The sequence below is a fragment of the Anser brachyrhynchus genome, assembly GCF_964034855.1.
Source record: "Anser brachyrhynchus genome assembly, chromosome: 1".
Lineage (NCBI taxonomy): Eukaryota > Metazoa > Chordata > Aves > Anseriformes > Anatidae > Anser > Anser brachyrhynchus.
In genome coordinates, this window is record NC_137694.1 from 209,134,136 (window position 1) to 209,156,155 (window position 22,020).

The 22,020-nt window shown below is 47.8% G+C and overlaps 2 protein-coding genes across 6 annotated transcripts in view; one reads left to right on the forward strand and one right to left on the reverse strand.

Annotated features, from left to right (window-relative positions):
- Positions 1-1,115: 1,115 nt before the first annotated feature.
- Positions 1,116-18,292, reverse strand: AAMDC (adipogenesis associated Mth938 domain containing). 5 transcript variants are annotated; one of them, XM_080576337.1, is made up of 5 exons: positions 11,007-18,292; positions 7,692-7,880; positions 6,221-6,371; positions 2,425-2,520; positions 1,116-1,709 (listed from the first exon to the last, which is right to left on the reverse strand). In XM_080576337.1, exons 1-5 carry the CDS (start codon positions 11,342-11,344, stop codon positions 1,569-1,571), a joined length of 915 nt encoding a protein of 304 aa, XP_080432463.1. In that variant the 5' UTR covers positions 11,345-18,292; the 3' UTR covers positions 1,116-1,568. The 5 variants fall into 5 exon arrangements, with proteins under 5 accessions (XP_080432463.1, XP_080432467.1, XP_080432466.1 ...); XM_080576341.1 differs by lacking the exons at positions 7,692-7,880; positions 11,007-18,292 and adding exons at positions 8,597-8,668; positions 9,604-9,627; XM_080576340.1 differs by lacking the exon at positions 11,007-18,292 and adding an exon at positions 8,443-8,549.
- The window catches only part of RSF1 (remodeling and spacing factor 1), a 61,455-nt gene continuing 49,288 nt past the window's right edge, over positions 9,854-22,020 (forward strand). Inside the window, exon 1 of the mRNA XM_080576335.1 lies at positions 9,854-10,122. Coding sequence (XP_080432461.1) covers positions 9,936-10,122 — 187 coding nt within the window. The 5' untranslated portion in view covers positions 9,854-9,935. The remainder of the gene's footprint in view (positions 10,123-22,020) is intronic.

Sequence of the window (22,020 nt, forward strand, 5' to 3'; positions counted from 1 at the left end):
GCCTTTTTAAGGCCCACAGGATCATGAAATAACACAAATATATCGCTGCTCAAGAGGCAGCCCCCTGCTATTAGTTAACATAACGCAAATTGCATCTTTTACTCTGTGCAGACTGGTAGGAAGTGGCTCCGCTGGCGTTCCCCTGGGATGACTGCAGCCTTCTGGGTCAGTCGTTCGTCTTCTGCTTCGCACAGCAAAAGTTATTCTGAAAAATGTCACGGCACTGCAGCAGCTGAAAAGGAGTTCTTGCTGGTTTAGGTAAGATTTTTACCTCAAATGTAGCTACACGAAAAGATCGCTGTAATTAGGAGATCGCAAGATAAAACGTACAAGTACTCACTTTTCCTTCGCTTTTACGCCACGTTGTATTTTATCAGATGAAAGGTTTTAAACGGTTAGGAGAGCAAATAAACAGAAAGAGACCACGGTATTTTGTGAAGGGCTATTCTTGGGTCTTGGGAAAGTCACCCAGTTCTCGTTACCAGACTGAGCTTCTCCGCTGCTCCTTGGAGAGCTCCAAGTCCCTCAGAGTTTTATTGTACTTCTGGCAATTTGGCAGACTTAATCTGCCCAGATGAAGACTAAGTGAGCCTAGTGGAAAAACATAACCTACAATGGGTAACGTGTAACTGGTAACGTTAATAGAAGCCCACCAAAGAAAAGAAACAGTGGAACAGCAACTAAAAGAGCTTGTAATCCTTTCACTGAAATAGTGCTTGTTGTCGTGATGTGCAAGTAGGAGACACGATGCTCAGTAAGAACCCTAACTTCCACCCCATGCTTGCTGGCAACACCTGCTGACAGCAATTTAGATGATTGAATTCCTACAGACCCACTTTTTCTGCTGCAAGCTAGCTCTGAGACAGAGATTTTGGATCATTTTAAGCAAGTAGGGACTTCTTTAATGCTTGCAAGATAAATATTTCACAACTCAGTACGCACAATGCTGGTAATGGGAAAATTCTTCAAGGCACAGACTTTACGCTTATCCCCTGTAGACTACTTCTTTTACTAGGTTCTAAGTAAAATTTAAAAATACAGTTATACAGTCCTCATTCATCACAGCTCTGCACGACCAATACCCTGACTGAAGTCACCAGCAGGAGGCAGAGTTGTACTGGGGTCACCTCTTTTATTTTTATTTTATCTTATTTATAAGTGATCCTTTATCACCACTTGATTGTACTCATCAGATGTTTTATGACTACGTTGCAGTAGCTAATCATGTAATCCCGGGCCATTTCCTAATAAGAGTACTCACAACTTAATATCTTAATTTAACCCAAAGGTGAAAAGTGACCAGAATACGGTCAGTCTTCAAAAGATCAGGTCAATCTTCAGAACGTATTCAAACGGTTCTGTAATTAAATGAATTCATTAACAACCCCCCTTTGTGAGCACTCGGTTTGTTTAAATCCTGAACTCACAAACTCTCCTTGCACTCCAGATTCCCAGCGTACATTAACGCTTTGGCATGTAAATCCCCGCTGCTGGCTGTAACCTGACGCAGCCGGGAGGCCTGCCCGCGACTTGGCTGAGGTCAGGGCAGGCTCTGAGCCCGCGGTGCTTCAGCACGTCGAATGGAAGACGCCCCCCACCTTGACACCCCGAGCAGCCAGGGCGTTGTATTCTTCCACAGCCTTCTCCGTTTGCAAGACCACCACCTCAATCCCGTTTTTCTTGAGATAGTCCACGGTAGACGATGGAACCTCAGGAGGTGAAAGGAAAAAGCAAGGATTAGATACTTCCCTCTTCAAGGCTTGAAGAAAAACTGATGACATTTGTTAGCAGATGCAGTAAAGCATTACGGATAGTAGCCAAACTGATAACGTGCTCAGGTATTTCTAAGCTTGAAACCATTTTTTCTCTTTGATAAAGCTACGTGTACGTACACACCTCCCCTCTCTCCTTACCGCAGTTTAAAGTGCAGCCTCTTCTTACAAAAGGGAGTAGAAGCTGAGCTAAAGGTAATTAATGTAAGCAAGGTGTTGTTCAGCTCTCCAAAAAGAATTCCTTCTCACGAAGCTTGGCACTTCTGAGCTTTGTGTAGCTAGTTTACCTGCTGCAGTGACACCGCCAGCACTGGTAACAAGAAGGCCTCATTATCCGAGTCTGTACAGCAGGCTTGTAGCCTAGTCTAAGAGCGGGGGACTAATGGCATCGTAAAAAATCCTCCTTGTTTAAATTGCTTCTGTAGCAGAACGTAAGCCCTTTTACTGTTTGACATTGACACTAACACAGGAGCTCAGATGATGCTTCTTTTGGGAAGAGGGCGACTCCCGGCAGGAGTTCAGTCGTGCTAAGTCAGCAGCCTGATTTTTTTCTCCCCTCTTGGTAAATCATTGTGGATTTTTTTTCCCCTAATCAGAAGGGGAGAGAAAACAAACCCGTCTCGTTTCTGTTTAGCACGGAACAAAAACCTACCTGCAGAGCCTCGCTCATGCCACGGCCGATCATGACGGTTTGCACACCCTTCTTGACAACTTCTTCAAGGTCAGCCGGCTGCACTCCCGGAGAATGCTGAGCGTCAGAGGAAAATAATAACAGCCTGAGTACTGACAGCATCAACCAGGAGGGCTTCAGCTACGGGTTCTGAACCTGCTCCTCGATTAGCGGCGTAAAGTACCCCACCCAAATGTAACACAACCCCTGCACGCACGCAGCAGATAACAGTGGTAATTTTAGAAGGTATTTTATATGCAGGTGGAGGATGATGGTTAATCAATCGATGGCAGTATTGGCAGTCTTTACTAACCAGTTAGAAATGAATGATGCTTTATACATCCCTAAAACATTTATGACTAACAGCATTTTGTAAATATTAAAAGTGAAATCGATAAATTGCAACATGTTGCTTCTTGTTTTCAAGCGGACAAAACCTTTTTCTAATAAAGATTGCAGCGAGCTCAAGTTTACTCGCTTTAATTATAAGAAAGCTCCTCGAATAATTAGAATGATTAAATCCTTTGCCAAAGAGGACTGAAACATATTGGTTAGTGCCATTTCAGTTGGTGGTTTCCATTTCTGCTCTGCTCTTAATTTTGAGAAAGGAATATTTGAAACCCAACTCCTTTTAAAGAAAAGAGAAGAGCAATAAGAGCACGTTGATTGTGTTTTTAAAGACGTACACTCGCTTACTGCTAGAACCCTGTAAACATACGGATTTGTGCCGTGTAATAGACGAAGATAAACCATTATTATATTACACTAATTCTCCCCCAGTTCCATGGCTCTCTCTATGGCTAAAAGTAAGACGTACGACTTGTGGCTGTACAACCTGTTGGCCACTCCTTGGCGTGCGTTATTTTTTTTTAACCCATTAATACTTTTCTCCTCTCCCTGCTCCTTTTTTTGCAGAGGGTAGGATTCGTAAAGAGGACTGGGACCAGCTTCTCGCATGAAGTAGGTAACGCCCTGGTGGGCTTCTGGAGAATGTTATTTTTCTGGAGATGCCCATAAATCTTTATCCCCTCTACTTCTTGCTCTTCCCCAAAAGCTTACATTCTTTCAATGAATTAAGGTCAAAGAGCCAGCTTCTGTCATTTCGTTTGCGAGCTTTGTTCCATTAGGTTGCGAGCTTTTCTCTTTGACATCCTTGTGTTCTCTCCTGTTTTTTGTTTTTTTTTTTTTTCTCCTGCCCAGGTTGCCAGCGCTGGTCCTGTAGCCTCCCACAAGGTGTCAGAATTGTTGCCAGCCCTGCCCTGTTCATCATCAACTTGCTGAACGCGGCGAGAGCTTTCTAGTGGAAACCAACACTCCCGAAATTCCAGGTGAGGGAAACCTTCCGTATTAGGGTGCCAGTTCTAGGAGGTGGGTTAAATTATCCCACCACGGAGTGTTAGGGTTGGATGGGATCTGGAATTTCAGCAGCAGAGAGAGTTCACCTTTACGGTTGCATTCCCTTTAGGTACATTTACAGTTAAAATCCCCACCTCGAACACACAGGTCGCTTCGTTACGCGGAGCTTTCTCAGGCCAAACCGTTGCGAGTACGTGTTTATGATAAAATAGGTGATGCTTTTCCTCTGGGGGTTTTTAAGGTAGGCTCAAGGCTTGGACAAAAAGAACAGGTACGGTTTACTGCAATTACGTTAATTAGCTTGCTGGGGGAAGGTTTGCTGTCATATGATAAGTACTGCTGAGACATTAATGCCGCAGAACAAAAGGATTTGCTGTGGTTACACAAGACGCCCCGATCAGGGGGCTTCCACCTGCTTTGTAGGAAAACAGTATCATCAGAGGAAATATGTAACGTGGAGGAATAACTGTATCATCGTGGTTAATAACGCGACAGCGGGAGGGGAGGAGGACGGGCAGCAGCAGTTCTTGCCCGTGTTGTTGCCTGGTCTTCTCCGCGGGACTCCTTTTTTCCCCACTAGCAGGTGGCACGGACGTGCTGCCAGCCAGGGAGGCCGCCTTTTATCCCCCAGGGATAAGGTCAGGAGAAACAGTAGTGCTTAGTTCCAGGACCTTGCAGAGCCAGTTGTGCAATTTTTCCCCGACGAAAGAACGGCGTGCCAGGCATCGGTTTGAAAGCAGAAGAGGAAAGGAAGGGATTCGTTTCCAACTGGAGCGCGGGGCACGAGGGGCACTGCTTTATTCCTCAGCCTTAGGGAGCAGCTCCCCCTAGCCCCAGGTAAAACACGCTCAAAGCAAGCACGCTGCAGTCTACGACGAGGAAATGTGCAGAAAATGAGTGAATCCTATGGTTTCCAGTGCTAATTGAATAAACTCCTTTATAATTCTTCTAGAGTAGGAGATGCAGTCTATAAAAGGCTCATTTTAGTCCTGTATTTGTTACTTGCCATTCAGTTTTAAAGACCACCCAACTCCCCCGTGGCTGCCGTAGCAGTAGGAGGGATGGGACTGACCTCCAGGAAGAACTTTAAAAGGATCCTATATAGGAAAACCTAAATAGGTTATTTTTTTCTGCTTACTGATGACGTAGAAAGGATGCCAGAAAACCCGCCCCTCTGAATAATCCAACTCTTTTTTTCTCCCCTGATTTTCATTTAACAGACTCGCCTTTCTTGTTTCAACTGCGGGATTCCTCTGAGGACTTTTACGGACTTAAAGCTTTCGTCTGCCACCTGAAGACATCCTCTGGCTGAAGCTTTAAAAGGAAGGCACGTCCTCCTAAATGCTGTAACCCGAAACAAAGCTTTGAAATGGAAGAATGAAATCAAAATGTGATCTGGAAACTATTGGGGAACATTTCATACTGCATGCGTTCTGCTCCTCCACTCGTGTGTGCACATAAACTGAGAAAGCGTTACCGTGAAAGCTTGGATTTCTCTTGACAAGTGAAAAAGCGACATCCCCTCCCACCCTGTGCCCTCCAAACGACAAAAAATTCACTTAATCAGGCCACAAATAAAATACTGTTAAAAGGGCTACACGCACAGCTACGCTTTCCTCTGCAAACCACAAAGGTCTTTGTACAGCAGCACCACCTCTTGCTTTGCGCTGTACGCTCTTTGCAGACTGAAATCCGACGGCTTAAGAAATTCTGCTCCCCAGAAGATGGTACAGGAAGCTCCAAACCCAAAGTTCTGCCTCTCGGCTGTGTCAAAATGAACACAGCAGCAACCCGGGAGGGCCCACACGGATACAGCGGGGTCTACGACCCAGTGTGTAGGTCTTTTTAGCTTTGTTTCTTGCTTAGAATATGTGGATTATTATTTTTTTTTTTAGTCAATACAGCTGTCTTAGTGCAAGCCCTATTATAGGACAAATTATCAAATTAGGTTCCCAATGTAATAGGTATAATGCTGCTTCTGAATTTGAAACACCAATACTGTTCCATGTACTTCTATAGGATTCTGAGAGCAATTACAGGTAAAGTGTAAGGGATACAAAATCGTGCAGGGAATCATTTAGTACATGGCTACAAAGCCAGGTCACTGTGGTTGGCAGCCTGTGAGCTCTTTGTGGAGAAATTGCTGCAACTGATGCTGTATCCGCATACTTCTCCTCAGAAATAAGTTGGAGGAACCCCAGGGAAAGGGACATAAACTAACTGCCTGCATTGTCCTCTGCCAAACGTGTACGGTCAGTTGCTGAGGATTTCTTTTGACTTCCCATAGATTCTTTTCCACCCTACTCAAGACAACTTTTGTTTGCGTGGTCTGAAAAAAGGTTGCTACCAGCCTCTTAGGAAAACTGTATTCTTAACCAAGTCCTGTTCAAAATGCAGGATGGAAAGTCAGAGGCAAACTCACGTTCGTCCCCGTTTCTCGCCAGTCCCAGGTCCGACTTCCTCCCGGCCATACTTTGCAGTCCTTGTAGGTCGTGGAGCAGCCCTTCACCTTCATCTGACCCCAAGAAAGGGAAGCGATTTCAGGGGAAGACATCGCTACGCTGAACCGAAGTCTGGAAAAAAGGATATTTAATGCTTACCATCAGGATAACATATGTGGCACATTAATAAAAAAACAAAACTGTGTCCTTGCCCCAAGGAGCTGGGAAGAAAACTCTGTTACAGGCAGATTCCGTGTGATTTTGTGACAACAGAATTGAACAAAGGACCAGCAGATTTGTTGAATTACCCGTCCTCTTGGGGCTCTTGTAGGATTTGGAGCAAATCATTTTATATGCTGCATCTGTTAAAGTATCAGGTACTCAACTTTTAAAACAATCACCGGGGTCAGTTCCCTGAGTATCTTTCCAAATCTGTTTTTTTAATCTTTTCGCTAAATATATAATGAAGAAGATCAAATTTTCCTAAAATATTTGTGGGATGCACTGTTTCCTGGGCCCTCTAAACCACGCTGGGATGTTCACGTTTATTAGTTTGAGATAGTAAATGAGATAAAAACAAAAACAAACAAGCATTAACTTAGCTTTAAGGAAAGGAGAAGACAAATGTTGAACGCGGACTTTAAACTAATGGACTTTCAGAGACCTAAAGGGCTCGAGCCTTCTTCCCCGAGTCACTCCTCAGGGACACCAGATCTCCCAGTGTAATTTCTCAGGACTGTTAAGAACCCAAACAACATCGTTTTTAATGTCTAACCCCAATCTTTACTGCTTCAGTTTAATGATAAATAAATTTTAGTTCCCTTTGGCCTTCCCCTCGGTCATGCTCTCTAAATCTCCGCTTATTTTCTCATTTTTCCCCGACAGCCGGGCGTCAGCAGGCAGGGACGATGCCTTGGGAAGCACCGCTTTGAAAGTTTCCGCCATCGTCGCAGTCCTTCAAGTAACTGCAACCTGATCGCTGCCGTGATTCTGGCACTCGACGGCAAGAGACCAGTCCCGGGGCTGCCTTGGAAATGCTTTGGACTTGCTCGACAGCCAAGATACGCGACTCAGGAGTGACCTTTCTGCTTTCTGCCCTTCCAGTTCAGAGCGAAGAGGATGGTCTGAAGCCTGCACTGCAAAGACAGATGCGGGTTTCTGCAGCAAAAAGAACTCTGCTCCTGGCTGACCCAGAAAACCTCTGGCAGATCCTTCCAGATATCCAAATTATCATCCTTTTCCTTTTTTTAATAATCCAAATTCACCAGGAAAATCGATTGTAGGAACCCTGGTGGTGCTGATTAAGAAAGGAGCCCTCGCAAAACAGAAATCTTTGGATTACCAAGCTTCCAGCCCTCCTGGCAGCCTCCCTTCCCATCTTGCACATGACCAGACAGGACATGAATCTCAGTGCCCTGCTTCAAACGTCGTGTGAAGTAGAAACAGCCTTACTTTGGATTCAGCACAGGACTGAGGCTGCCAGAACTGCTGCTTCCACAGAAGAACAGGGCAATTATTTCTTTCCTGCTCCTTTGTGAAGCTGGTGGCACATGCACCCTGCCAAAGAGGATGCCAGGCAAGCAGCTACGGGGGAGTGAAATTTGCCTGGATTCACATGCTCTGGATTCTCTCCTCACATACCTACAAAGCAATGGATTGACACACAAAGGGTCATCAGACTGTTATTCCAAAAGTCTGGTGAAGCAAGATTACGGCAGAAGAAATACCTATCGCTAGTCCCAGCAGAGTAAAATCAACCAAAGAGTAAAGGCAGAATCCACTACCCAGAACCTGGCTCCGAAGAATTCAAGTAAATTTTCCCTGGGCTAGTTTTGAGTAGAGACTGCAGTGAAGTGAATGGTGGTGAGGTAAATGAACAACAATAAAATTAGGAATATCAGATCTCCCAATCAAAATGGTATTTGCAAGGCTGGGTTAACGCAATCAAACAAGCACAAACTGCAAATAGGATGGCGAATGCATGGCTTAGCTCCATAGCGTCCAGGTTCCGTCATATCTTCTTCCAACAGCACAAAAATAAGTGGCAGGAACTAAGGGACATAAACTCAAAAGGCATAAATGATGATTAGTAGTCTGAAAGTGTTTCCCATAATACTGCCAGAGAATACCAGAAACGTGAGGTTATTTGAATTAGTGAAAGTATCTTAAATTGAAGTGAATAAGAACGATTTTTTTTTTTTACCAGGGACTTTGGACATTCTTCACACAGGGCACGGTCCAATCACTAATCAGCACGGATTGGGAAAATATTTCCCCGACAAACGGGTTGCTTTTTAATTATTCACTATGATATCTGCTGAAACAGAGTGCAAAGTAAGATCAAATGAACTGTATACCACAAACTGTAAACTGGAGTCCAAACGTGCCAGGGAGGTCCAAGAGACAAGGAGCAGAGATGGCTGAGAAATCTGTAAGCAAAGTTACAAAAAACAGGAAATAAAGGAAGCAGAAAAGCTTAAGAGGCAAAATACCAACTTATGCAAGGAGATTGGGCTGAAACAACAAAAAAATATGAAGTAATGGCTAGGATGGTGGAGGAAAAAATAAGTGATTAACCTAAAGAAACTTGACATAGAAGTATAGCTGGGCAAGCAGGTGGATTTAGAAACTGGCAATGTTGCTGTCTTCTGTGAAGTCAAACGTTTCTGCAAAGTAGCACCTGTCAGAAACAGCTGGAATAAAAAAGGGGACCGAGATAAACACTGTATTGAGAGCTTGCTTAAGGAAATGTTTCATAAAAGCGAAGACACGCCCTGAGGTCAAAGAGGGCAAAAGAGTAAATCAAGGTATCAAAATAAGTATCAAAGCATCAAAATAAGTAAGTAAGGTATCAAAAGGAGGATGTAGTCCTCCAAAACTAACAGTGAGCAAGATAAGTAGGTAAAAAGTAAGAAACTCCCTTGCATCAAAGCAACTTCAAGGGCTACAGCAGGTACAAAAGCAGGCGAAGACTTAAAAACCGACAGCAGAAGCGCAAGGGGGAAGGATATGCGAGGTTTAAGAAGTGGGTCAGTCAGGGACTGAGGTAAAGTTGAAAAAAAAAAAAACAGAAAAAAAAAACAAATATATTTTGCTGAGGAGCCGCAGGACGGCGCGCAAGGGGAGGTAAGGGCGGGCGGCCAGCTTGTGACAGGAGGGAAGGCAGGGTGCAAGGACACGAGAGAAGCAAGGCTCAAAGCTGCCGGGAGCCAGGCTGGCACCTGGAAATTTATTTCTATTTCTATTTCTCCACAGCCCCCGACCCCCAACCCCACCTCAGCGCCTCCCTCCGGCCCGTTCCCGCCCCTTCCCCTCACGGCCGGAGCGGCCGTTAACGGCCGGCACGCGCCCGCAACTCACTCACCGCGCGCGACCCCCGCCCGGCCGGAGCAACGAACCCCTCCCTCCCATTGGCCAGCGCCCCCTGCCTGCGCCTCACCTCCACCCTTCCATTGGCCGACCCGCCCGTCCGTCCCCACCCCTGTCCCCGCCCCCTCTATAAATACCCCCGCCCCGCCTTGTTTTCATTCCCGTGCCGCACGCGGCGGCGAGGAGCCGCCCGGCGACGCTCTCTCCCCCTCCCGACCCCCCCCCCCCCCGCCGCGGTGCACTGTGGGATCGTGGCGGCGCGCGGCTCGGCAGCGCCCCCTCCCTCCCCGCCCCCTCCCCTGCTCCTTCTCCATCCCCGGCCCCAAGATGGCGGCGGCGGCTCCTCCGCCTCCATCGCCGCCTCCCCCTCCCGCCGCCGGCCCGGGCTGCCCGGGTTCCTGGCCTAACTTCGCCGTCGTCTGCTCTTTCCTCGAACGCTACGGGGCTCTGCTGGACCTCCCCGAGCTGCCTTTCCCCGAGCTGGAGCGCGTCCTGCAGGAGCCCGGCGAGCAGGGTGAGCGCCCCCCCCCCCCCCCCCCCCCGGCTCCCCTCAGCCTTCTCCCCCCTCTCCGTTTTCCTTTCCCTCCCTCCGCCGGCTCTGAGGAGGGACGGGGGGGCCGATGGGGGGGGGGAGGTTTGTGAGGGGTTTTGAAGTGGGGGGGAACCGGGGCTGGTCCCCCCCCGCCTCCTCCCAGCCCCGGGGGTGGAGCGCGCTGAGGGAGAGGAGGGGCCTGGGATTCCCGGCGTGAAGCCCCGGGGGGGCAGCCAGCCTCCTGCTGTGGCCTTTCCCCTTTCCCCCCTCTCCTCAACGTGGCCTTTTCGGGGTGAGCACTTGGTTGGGGAGGGGGGAAGATTCCTCCCTTCCCCCCCCCCCCCAATAGAAGGTGGGGGCTCCCCCTCCTCTCCTCCCCCCCAATATCGGCTGTGACCCCCACCCCCTCCTTCAGCACCCCTGGGTTTGACTCGTGCAGGGAGATCAGCTTAAATAACTTATTTTTTTGGTCAGCTTAACGCTGGCAGCGGGTCTTCTCCTCCTGTCCCCAGCTGGGGGGTTGCTTCAGTGCTCCCCCCCCCTCAGTGTGTGTGTCCCTTTCTACTTCTCCCCTAAAAGAAGAATAGTGGGGGGACACCCAAGGCGATGCCCTCAGCCTCTTTATCTTCCCCCCTCCTTTCTCCCCTGCCTCTGTGGGGCGAGGAATGGGGAAGAAGGGGGGGGGGGCACCAGAAGAGCCCCGAGCCCTCCCCAGTGCTGCTATTGTAGGAAATCTCCTCCCCACACACACAGCCAGCCATTGTGCTTGCTCTCCATCCCTCTCCCCTCCTCCCTTCTCTCCCAGCTGGGCAGGGGGCTAAAAGCTTGGCCCTTCTCCTCCCCCCCCCCCTCCAGCCCCCCACCACCTGAGCTGGGCGAGGCTGAGGGTGGCTCGGCCACTCCGCCGTTCCCTTGCCAGCTGCTCCTCCTCTCCTCTCCTTTTCCTCTCCTCTCCCTTCAGCAGCAGCAGCAGCAGCAGCGAAGGTTTGCTTGCCAGACTCTCCAATTCCTGTGCGATGGCTGTGGGAGGGCCCCGGGCAGCGGAGCAGCCAGGGGGAGGGCTGCGAGGAGGCGGCAGCAGCAGCAGCAGCCGGGGATCCAGAGGGGAAGGTGCTTGTTGCTCTCGGTCTCTGTCTCGATTATTGCTTTGGTCGTTGCCTCTGCACTCTTGCCACATAGGGAGAGCGCCGGGCTCACGGCGCATGCTCGCCAGGCCCCATAGAAACTTCCTGCTGCTGGAGGAATCCCAGCCCAGGGCTGCTTTTGCTCCCCAAAACCCTCCTTCCTCCCCTTTTTTCCCCCCCAAATCGACCCCCTCCTCATCGAACCCACCCCGCGGCGTAGGGATTTGGGGGTGAAATCGGCGTGGGGGTGCTTCCTCGCCTCAAGGAAGCCGTCCTTCGCGGGGCGCACGCGTCCTGCCTGACTTCTCGCCAGCTGAAATGTAACGAGAAAAGCCTCGCGTGCCGCCTCCTCCAGCTCCTAATTCACGTGCAAAGGAAAAGCGAACCCCGCTAACTCCTAAAAGCTGGGCTACCTGCCTGGAATATCTATCGGTTCCCCCCCCCACGTTCCTGTACCTGGGATGTTACGTAAAAGGATTCGTTTGCCAAAGTCCTGTTGTGTCCAAGTTGTGCAAAACTTCTGAATAAAAGCCGCCGCTGCGCTTAAGTTTGAATTTGTGATGAAAACGCTCCTTTTAAAGTAATGTCTGTAAAGAAAACTAACACTTTTACCGTGTGACAAAATGTAAACGAGCGTGTAAGAGTGATTTTTTTTTTTTTGTGTGGACTTCAGAATAAATTGAAATTCAAGGCTGAGCTAGCGCCCTGTGTTTTAAGTACACGCGTTTGATGAAAATCTGAATTTTCTGCTAATTTTAATTGCGGGGGGGTGGGGGGTGGATATCAATAGGGCGACAACTACGGCACAACTCGTCCCTAAAAAGCTTTTGCGTGACTTGTGCGTTGTGATGTTTGTGTTATGGGCTATTTAGTCACACTCTTCACGTTTCTCTTCCCGTTTGGGGGGCAGGCCAGGTTGTTCTCACCGCTGTGCAGCGGCCCCCACAAATGGGGACGCTTTTACCTTCGGACAATGCTCGCTCTGACCTGCTTGATTTTTGCTTGTGTCTGGTGTAGAGAATATTTCTCTGCATTTGCTTATCTTTAAGAAAAGAACGAGAGCGGAAGCGTGGAAAACCAAATTTAGGTGGCTCGTGAAGCTTGGTGTGATGATTTGCGTGACGGGGATTTGTTTTATTGATCGAGCCAACTCGCCGAGCTCGCTTCGTGGTGCCAGTAGCTGTTAGTGTATTTATGCTTTCGGAAAAACAAATGCAGAGACTGGATTTCTTTTTTTTACATATAGTGGTTCCTGACATGGTGTCTGTAAGCGTATAAACCAGAAAGTTGCTAAGCAGTGTTTGAAAACTGCAGAGCAAGTCCTTTTATCTCCTCGCATCCCATATTTACCAACTGTTGGTACCTTTTCCTTGGAGAGCAAGAAAGGTTTGGATTTAAGTTGTACGCAGTTTCACTTCTGATACCAGTGGACTTAGGCAGAAATGTACAAAACCACCCGAGTTGAAGGTGTTTTTTCTGAACCTCTTAGAATCTAGACCAAGTTTTAAACCTAAACTGCCGGGTAACAGCTCTGCAGAACTTCTCTCCGTGCTCATTTTGCAATCGAGGAAGGAAATCGATAGCTTGGGGGTCGTGTCGATCAGCTTTAACCTGTTTTGATGGTCAGCTGCTTCACAAGCCAGTTTGTTTTTTAAGCACGGGCTCTATTCTCTTGTCTGAAGAGTTAGTCGTGGAAGATGCCAGTAAAACTTAGTTTTCTTTGTACTAGGTGTCTCGGGGAGCAGTGGGAGCTCGAGTTTGAATGTTGCTCACTTGTTGTATAACAGTCTTATTTTCTCCTGGTAATTATTCGAACAAAGAGCTCGTTCATTATTAAGTAATCAAAGTATAACCTGCTTGTGGAGGAAGGGGTGCTGCTACCTGGGAATTTCAAGAGATGGCAGGGACAGCAGCGCTCGAGTGCAGAGATTTCTTTCTCGTCCAACGCATTTAGGTATGGAATTAACCTGTTTTCGGTGGCACGTTAGGTATTTGAAATGCCTGTGCGGAGGTATGGTCTTGCCAAAATGCACAAACCAAGTTAAAAGATGAGCTTTGGGATCCGGCAGATAATTTAAACTGCGTGTGAGCAGTCAAATGGCAAAGCGGTGATCCTGCCGGTCGTTATTTGGTGGTCTGAGAGAGAGGAGTGGGGTAAGCGTGGAGCCGTGGGGGCACAGCTCATCCTGCTGGTGGCTCGCTCGAAAGCTGTAACGGGTCGAAGTCGTGAGACCTGGGGTCGTTTGGTGAACGGTTTGCTTTATGAAGAATGATTATTTTGAGTAATGAATAATTGAATAATCTTGAGCCTTGTTCCGTATCGTGACTTGGGTTGGATTGACGACAGTCTTAAGCTTGTTCCTCTAAGAAGAGATCTGGGTGCTGATTTGGGTGGTGAGAGCCCTACCTTACAACCATGGCTAGTTGCCGTGCCTCAAAGGAAATTGCGTCTCTTAGGATTTATTAAAAAGTGGTGGAATAGATGGTTTTACCTGGGGCTTTTAATGAGGACTGCGAGACGTGGTTACCCTCCGTGTTACTGTACTCGGAGGTGGCAAACTAATACCCGTCGTCCTGCTGCACCTCCTTCCTTACGAAGGCAGAATGGTGCAAACCGAGCGAGTAATCCCAGGAAAACAATGCGTGTTCTCCTTGTTCTAACGCACCTACCTTGCCCGTTTTCCCAAGTTTCTCTTGTAACAGCGCAGCAGCGGAAAATTTAATATTTCGACACGTGATGGAGGGGAGCGAGAACTCTGCCTGCGCTGAGGGCTGTGTTTAAGGAACCATGGTATCACATCGCCTCCTTTGTGTTGGTAAATAGCTCGAGAATTGGTATAAATGTTAATTAAGCACTCGGTCTCTTGTGAATGGAAATATTAGTAGAACGTTCGCTTGCACAACAGAGATCTAATTTTACACATGACTACGCAAAACACTCGCTAGTTTGCCGGGTTCCCTGGTGTGTGAATGGGAGAACCTCTCGCCGAGGTGAATCGTGTTCTCGGAAGCGTTTGGCTCCGCTAGCTCATCCCTTCTTGAAGTCTTTTCGGAGCAGTATGGGGCTTGATTTGTTCCCAATTGAAATTTTTACAAGTAGGCGTGCTTTGCGTATTGCAGCCAAACAGCGATCTTGCATCGAAGCCCTCCTGGTGATGCTAAAGTTGGGTTTGAAAGCAGCAAGTATGTTTTGGTGGGTACATCTCCGGGCTGAGGGAGTCTGCCGCCTTCTCCCCAGGAGCTTCGGGATCTCCTTTGCCTCTTGCTGACGGATTGAGCCAGCCTAGAAGTCCATCTCTTAATTACCACGTGGATGCGTTGGGTTTGGAGTTTGGCAGTAAAACTCTCTTTCCATGCTGGCTCGGGTTTAAGTGGTGTAAAGAAAGGTGATGTGAGGTGCAGGTGCCTGGGTATAGGTCCATTTTTGTTAGTCTTTTCTCCCCTTCCCCCTTTTTCTCTTTACAACAGGTTAGGGGCAGGTAGACTGTGGGGAAAACCCGTGGAAGTTACTTATGGTTCCTTTAGTATCAAGTACTCATAAAAGTTACATTGTACAACTGAAAAAAAGTATATATTCTTTGGATCTACCAGGCTTCAGACCTTTTATAAGCTACTTTCTTTTTCTAAATCTTCTGGACACCTCACTTCTTTTTCCTTTCCGAAGGAGAGCCATTTGTTTCAGTGGGTTATGTCAGTTCCCTTACTGTCATTCTGATACCTTTGGAAAGCTTTACAGCATTAAGCTTAAGGGTTCTTACCATTCTCTGAAGAAATTAACAATTAACGCTGATTTAAAGTGCTGTTCAATACTTGGCTGCCGTCAGCGTACCTGGAGCTCTCTGGCTGTTTAATGCAGCAAACAAAAGCCGACGAGATCTGATGACAAGGGGCGAGACTTTCAAGCTCAAGATTAGGAACGCTCCTAATGAAGAGGGGAATAAAGTAGTTTGCTCCGTTGATGTGATTGATTTTCTGGTGTTTAACAAGATCCAGCCTGTTTGCGTACCGCTGGTCCGAAGTTACGGGGTTCGATGCGACTTTTAGGCAAAAGTCCGGATACGTTGCAGTAATTTGCGGTTCGGTCAGTGTTAGAATAGAAAATAAATGGGATATGGAAGCGGTCAAACTCTGTTAATTACTAAATTTTAACTGGAATGGTGTGCTTGTGATTTATTGTCTGATTTTGGTGTGGAAAGGGCAGTTTAATGTGCTGTCCTCACGTAAATGAACACTGCTGACATCCAGTATTAGGGGTGTGCTTTTTTGGCTGGGTGGGCATTATTCACGCAAAGTGCTGCTGGATCTTCTTCATCAAACATTAAGTGTGGATATCTCAATGTTATAAGCTTCCTGCAGCTGTAAAGATCTATCAACTAGGCTCAAGTAACTCTTTTATAGTTTTGGGAGCCTCTGCTTGTATCTCATCACGCCCTTTCCTGTACGAGTAAGAAATGTAAATGCTGCTTTGAGTGAGGTAGTCATCCCCTCCATGCGATTCAGGCTCACCTGCATTTATAAACAGAGTACAGGTGGATCACTGCTGTACCTAGGGACTGAACCAAAATCATAAATACTTGTCAAAGCCATTAATCCACCTGGTAAGAAACCTGTTAGGGTAATGCAGTGTGCTTAGCTTAATAAAATATTAAGAAATAAAAGTGTTTATATTAAAGTTTCTCTGTGGACTTGCAAATAAGGGCGTACCTAGTAAACTTTTGAATATATTACTTCTGTTGTTATTGCTTCACTTTTGAGTATATCGGGGTGCTGCGCCTCTGGTTTGTTTAAAGTTCTGCAGCTCCCTGTTTCCAGTCATCGGGTGAACTGGTTTTGTGAAGGTGCACTCCGCTGCGTGTAGCTGGAACTGTCAGAGTTTAACGGGCTTAAACTTGGAGCAAGCAAGCAGCACGAGTAATTGCTCTTGTACTGACTTTGTGGTAAACGAGGTTAATGCAGACTACACTCCTCCGGTCTACATTGCAGTCCTTTTAGATTAAGACTAGGCCGACGTGCCTGTCCACGTGCACTTTTCTTCATTTAAGAAGTGAATTAAGTTTGTCTGGGAATTAATTACTTGGTAATGGAGTATGGATGCATCTCTCTGATCTAACTAACCCTGTCCTGTTAGTTTTTCCGTGGCAGGACTTGAGGTATTTATTGAAGACTGAGCTGGCACGTCATCCCGAGTGTGCCCTGGGATTTAGGCTGGGATTTAGGCCATTCCGAGCCCAAGCGGGACTCCCCATCATCCAAACCTACGTGGGAGATGGGCAAACAATGCTGCTGGGTAAACGAGCAGTTCCAGTTTCGTGTCAGTAGCACCGCTCTTCTGAAAAAGATCACAAAATGCCACACTGCATGAAGGAAAGGAACTTGGGGTGCAGATTTCTGGGTGCAAATGAGCTGTGGGGAACACTGGAGGCCCCCTGCTAAAACTCAACCCCGCTAGGGTTTATGTAGGTTCTGTTGGACCCTGCAGCCCATTGAGGAAGGGCGTTATGTGCCTGGTCGGTGGCTTTGTTGAATTCACTTCGCATAGCACAGAACTGGAGAAAAACTTTTCTGGAAAGCTGATATTACTCCCAAGTAATTATGGCTTATTTCTCGACAAGTGTAAGATTTGGGAATGCACGTGGAAGTTCTTCTGGCCAGCCCGAGATGTTTACCGAAAGAAGACCCGTAACCCTATTGCGGTATATCTGCAGGAGGGACCTTCACAACCGTCAAAGTGAGCGGTGTGTGACACCATCGCGTGTAAGCTAGGAGCTATGTTTTGTCTAGTCCTTGTCGGGTTTTTTTTTGGTGTGTTCAAAATAGCATCCCCACTGGAAAACTTAAGCTTCAACGAGGTTCTTCCCTGCCCGGAGGACTAAACCCTCCAAGTTGTTAAAGCAGTCTAAGCTGCACTTCATCCTAATCTTCAGGATTCCAGAATTTGGGATGGCTAAAACATGTGCCAGTACCCGACATAGTGCTGGAGAGATGGGGGCTGCTTCTCCCAGCTGGCTGTGTCGGTGGGAATCCCGGAAAGGAGCTGCAGGACGTGCTTTGCTGGCACTAGAGACTGCTCCAGATCAAGGCAGCAATCCTTCGGCGTCTTGTCCTCGGCACTGGTCAGCTGCAGGGGTCTACAGGAGCTGTGAGTTTCTTAGGATATTCTCCCTGCTTCCGATAGTTCGTAGCCCAGGGGCTTCCTGGTCTGTTTTTTCTTTTTACATCTTTGAAGGGAGCTTTTTTCTCTTGTTCGAGATGACTTCAAGGTAATGCTGTCTAGTGTAAGAACAGCTAGCAAACGTGTGTGCAATTATTAGTGCCCCCACCTGGTACCCACACTTCTGAGCCCGTCCTGAAGCCGACGTTTAAGTTGGCTTCTTTGTGGCCTGTGCTGAACTGAGAAGCCCATGGGAGCTTCTGGAAAACTCAGAGCGTTGGCGATAGGAAGGTTAAAGCAGAATAACGATTTGTGGGGTTTCTGAGCTCTGCGGTAGCTGATGGATGGCATCCCTCAGGCAGAAATAACGTCTGCATACCTGGCAGGGTTTGGCATTAGTGACTTGGCAATAAGATCCCGCTGGCGGCAGAGGACAGGGACGGCAGAAATTCCTTTGTGTGGCGCGAAGGAGGGGACAGGAGCTACTGAAGGAGCTGGCGAGGAGGGACGGACGGCAGGACAAACATCCAGCTGAAGATTATTGTGGCTGCGCGCTCACCGGTGCCCTGCAGATCTCTGGAAGCCTCCATTTCCACTTCCAAACCTCCTTCTGGGCCACGCGACGCCTGCGAGCAGTACAGCTGCCTTCCTCCAGGTTTACAGCGGTGGGTTACCAGAGATATTCAATGCTCCACGTGTGACTGCCGTGGCTGGGCCAAGCTGCCGGTGCTGTTCGTGGTTCTCCTGGTGGGACAGAGCAACGCATCCGTGGCTTTGGAGTTTAATAAATGATCCGTTTGGCTCCGCGTGTTAAAATCGCACTGCGAAATAAATAATCAAGCTTGTACAAAGGTGTGTGTTTTTTCCTTCCTCCAAGCCTCGCAATAACAGCGTTGGTTTTTTTTCCAGCTGTAGAATACAGCGAGGTCTGCGGCTGTTCATAACGCCAAGATGTTCTTTCCACCCTGCTTCATTCCTCTGCCTGCCTCTTCCCAAATCAATGAACTCTCCCTTGCTTCAGTTGTTCTACAAAGCCTGACAACCATTTTGGCCTTAACAAGTGTTTCGGTAGCCTCTAGCACTTGTCAGTCTCGCACGCGCTTTGCCGTCAGCCTGATGCAGCTATTTCTCTTCCTCAGGAGTGAAACAAAGCTCTTAAAGCTGGAGATTTCTCGGAACTCCAGGAGAAATCGTGGCCCTCGAACGGTCTGGGGAAAAACAAACAATTCCTCAAAGCGAGGCGAGGCGTGCTTCTGAAGGCGCCGGTGCTTCGGCAGCTGCGCTTTAGCGTCAGGTTTCTCTTCCTCTGCGATCAGGTAGCTCTTGTAGTCCCCCAGAGAAAAGTTCCACTCACCCTTGGACTCGCAGGCTGGATTGATGGTTGGAGAAGGAACACCAAGCGAGTCGTGCCTCAGCCTCTTTGTTGTTTCTTTCCAAGAAAACGGCACTCGTCGGATTGCGGCTTTCGGGTATCCACCACAAAGCTTCACCTCCATCGAGAAGGAGCAGCGGTGCTCAAAAGGGAGATGATTTAAGCTGTCCTGAAGTGGCAAGGGTGGATGCATTAAAACATAACCCTTAGAAGAGGTTTCCCTTAAAAGACGGCAGAGCAGAAGAACCAGCCCTAAGCCAAGGGGTAAAAATGCCGCGGCACTCTCGCCAAGCTAGTAGAGGGCTCTCGATGCGTTCGCCTGACAAATGATTGTAGGGTGATGAAGATAAGCGTGAGGGCTGAGCGTCCAAGTTGTTCTGCCAAGCAGAAGTTGTGTGAAAGGTGGAAATCCAACCCTGGCGGAGCCCGGGAGAACGTGCTGGGAGCTGGCGGTGGAAGGAAGGGAGCTGCGGAGTCTGGGGTGGCTTTGGAGAGAGGAGAGTCCCACGTAAAAAGAAAAGAAAGCCTGGGAAATGGGTGTCTAAAATCATTAGCTACAATAATTAGCATAAGGACACTGCTGAGAACTTAAGTAACTCATTTGCATGAGTCGTTATTAGGCTAATTTGTGATATGCTCCTTGTTCTTGCCGCCTTTCTGGCGACGAAGGTGAAATATGATAAAAGTGACGTGTTAGGAAATGATGTCCTGGAACAGCCGAATAATACGAAAGCGCGCTGCGTTGCCAGGCTCGCACACTGCCCGGGCTTTCTGGAAGAGCTCGGGAATACAGCTGGTAAAAATATACAAACTGGAGCTGGGAGGACAGGAGTGGAAAACAGGGGGACTGGCACATTTTAAAGAGTCTAGCAAAGATGCAGGGAGTCGAACGCAAGTAGCTCTTACATCTGGTTTTGATAAACGGTAGGAAATTGTCGTTTCATACTTTTGATAGTTACGTTGTCCTCCAAAGTAAAAAATACTCTGCTCTTTTCTCTGGCTTCTTTTGAAGCACGGGTGCAGGGCTGGTGCTGGGCAGAATACTTCGGTACGCGTGCAGAAAGTCTTTTAAGGAGGTTGCGGGCTGAAACGGTTGACTTGTCTTCCGCAGCACCTTTCCTGATAGGACCGAAATAGAAGCTATCGCGCCCAGCCCTTTTCTTTGACGTGATCCTTTGTGGCAGGAGGAATCAGGTGAGGCGGGGAGCTCAGAGCCCAACGTGTTAACGCAAGCTGCTGGTGCCAGAGGTCTGTGTTTGTACTGCGGAGCGTGGATTCGGACGTGCTGAGGAGGGGATTTGCCTTCTCCACTCCACTGATTCGCGTCCTCCGTGGAGGGACGTGGAGGAATGCATCGCTCAACCTCTTGGGAGTCGACAGCCCAAGTGGTAATCGCTTCCGAGGGAAAGCATCGTCCTAAACCTTAAACTGATTAACCGACGGGAAGCGGGTCGGAAGAAAGTGAATTCTCGTCATCGTGGAATGAGTAAAGTGGAATTCCTTTGGTTTTTATTTTTTTTTTAACGCCATGGGCAGTTAATCTTACTTGCTAAGGAAACAGGAAGGAGATGAGTCCTTAAGAAAACAGATCGAATTGTAAAATGGCTGGTCCAGACCAAGGGGAAACAGCGCTGTGGATAAAACAGTGGCGTGAGCGGACAGCGAAACTGCAAGCGAAACAGTTGTAAGTTTGCATTAGAAGGGGAAATGCTTATGGTGAATACATCACAGAGTATTTAAAATGAGCTGCTGAGAAAAGATTCTAGGCACTGGTGCAATGGGTCAGAGGAAAGCACCTGTGTCAGTGTGGAGCTGGAGTTAAAAAACAAAAAAAAACTAACAGAATACCAGACAGCACGAAGAGGAGGCTGCGAATCATACATTAGATTTGGGGACATTTTATTCTGGATATGTGTATCTCCGTCCCATCGTGTCTGTTCTTGCTTGCCTTCAGCTTGATTTTAGTGCTCGGCGGTGGCTGCTTCACCTGGCAGGGTAGTGGGGACAGGTCAGTAGGGTAAGCAGAACAGTACAGAAGTTTCTACAAAACAAAAAAATAAAGTTTAAAAAAATGGATGCTGTTAACTTCAGAGATTCTCGAGCGTGTGCAAGACAAGGCTTCTGGAGGTTTGCGTTCCTTTCTTATGGTAGAAGCAGCAAAATGGCCTATTAAAATAATTTTAAAAATTAAAATTTAAATGCCTTTCACGTGTTGCGTAATTACAGCCGATCGCTGCAGGTTGTTGCTGAGGCCAGAGCTCAACAAGACGTAGATAGCAAATGCTGAGTTGCAGTAAAATACTTAAAAATAAAACTCAGAACGCGAAGTTTCTTGCTTCTAAGTTAAGCCAGGCTGTGACGACAAAGAGGATTTAAGCTAACGTGGGGGTGGGCAATTGCAGACGCGTGCTGTGGGGTTTCTGTGCCCGCGTTCTGACGCAGCAGATGGTGGTCACCGTCAAACCCGAGTCCTGGATTATCGGCGCCGTGGCTCTGATGTGTTTCGTCGTCTTCTGCTCCGAGTGCTTGGCGTGAACACGTTTTCTGCGTAGACGCAAACTGCTCCATGGCTCCGGGGTGGTAGGCAGTGCCGACCCCACAACTGGCAGTCCCGGCTACCCGCGTGAAGCTGCAACAGCCGCAGAGTTATAACCGTTCCTTGCAATTAAAAGGATTACGTTAACGGGGGTAGACATTTTAATGTTGTTAGCAGGTCAAAACATGAGTTTGCTTGGAGGATTTTTACTTCGGAGCTACGTGTTTCAAGGAACGAAGCTTCTGTGAATCCCTGCGCTGTCTGCGATTCAATTACCAGCTCACGTAAGGACATAAGCAGTTTGCTCGTCTCATGTCTGCATCATGTCTTTATTTGAGACCTAAGGTTAAGGAAATTGGTCAGAAACCACACCTGGTTTTTATTTGCTACTAACGCTTCGTCAGACAATTGTCTCGGGCAGTTTTACTTCTCAAGTTTCTATTCTCGCTCGCTCCCTGGTTTTCCTAAAAATAACGCTGGGGAACTGTTTTTGAACAGCCTCCAATCCCGCGTTAATTGGATCAGACTTGTAAACTTTGTGCTTGTGAGTTCGTCTTAGAATTACTTCATCCAGCTGTGTGACAGTCGGAGGCATCCTCATCAGCCTCTGAAATGTGGCGCGTCTCTTTCTGAATCTCAGGTATTTCTTTAAAATATTTTAAATCTTCACTCGAACCGCTGTTAAGGTATGGTGATG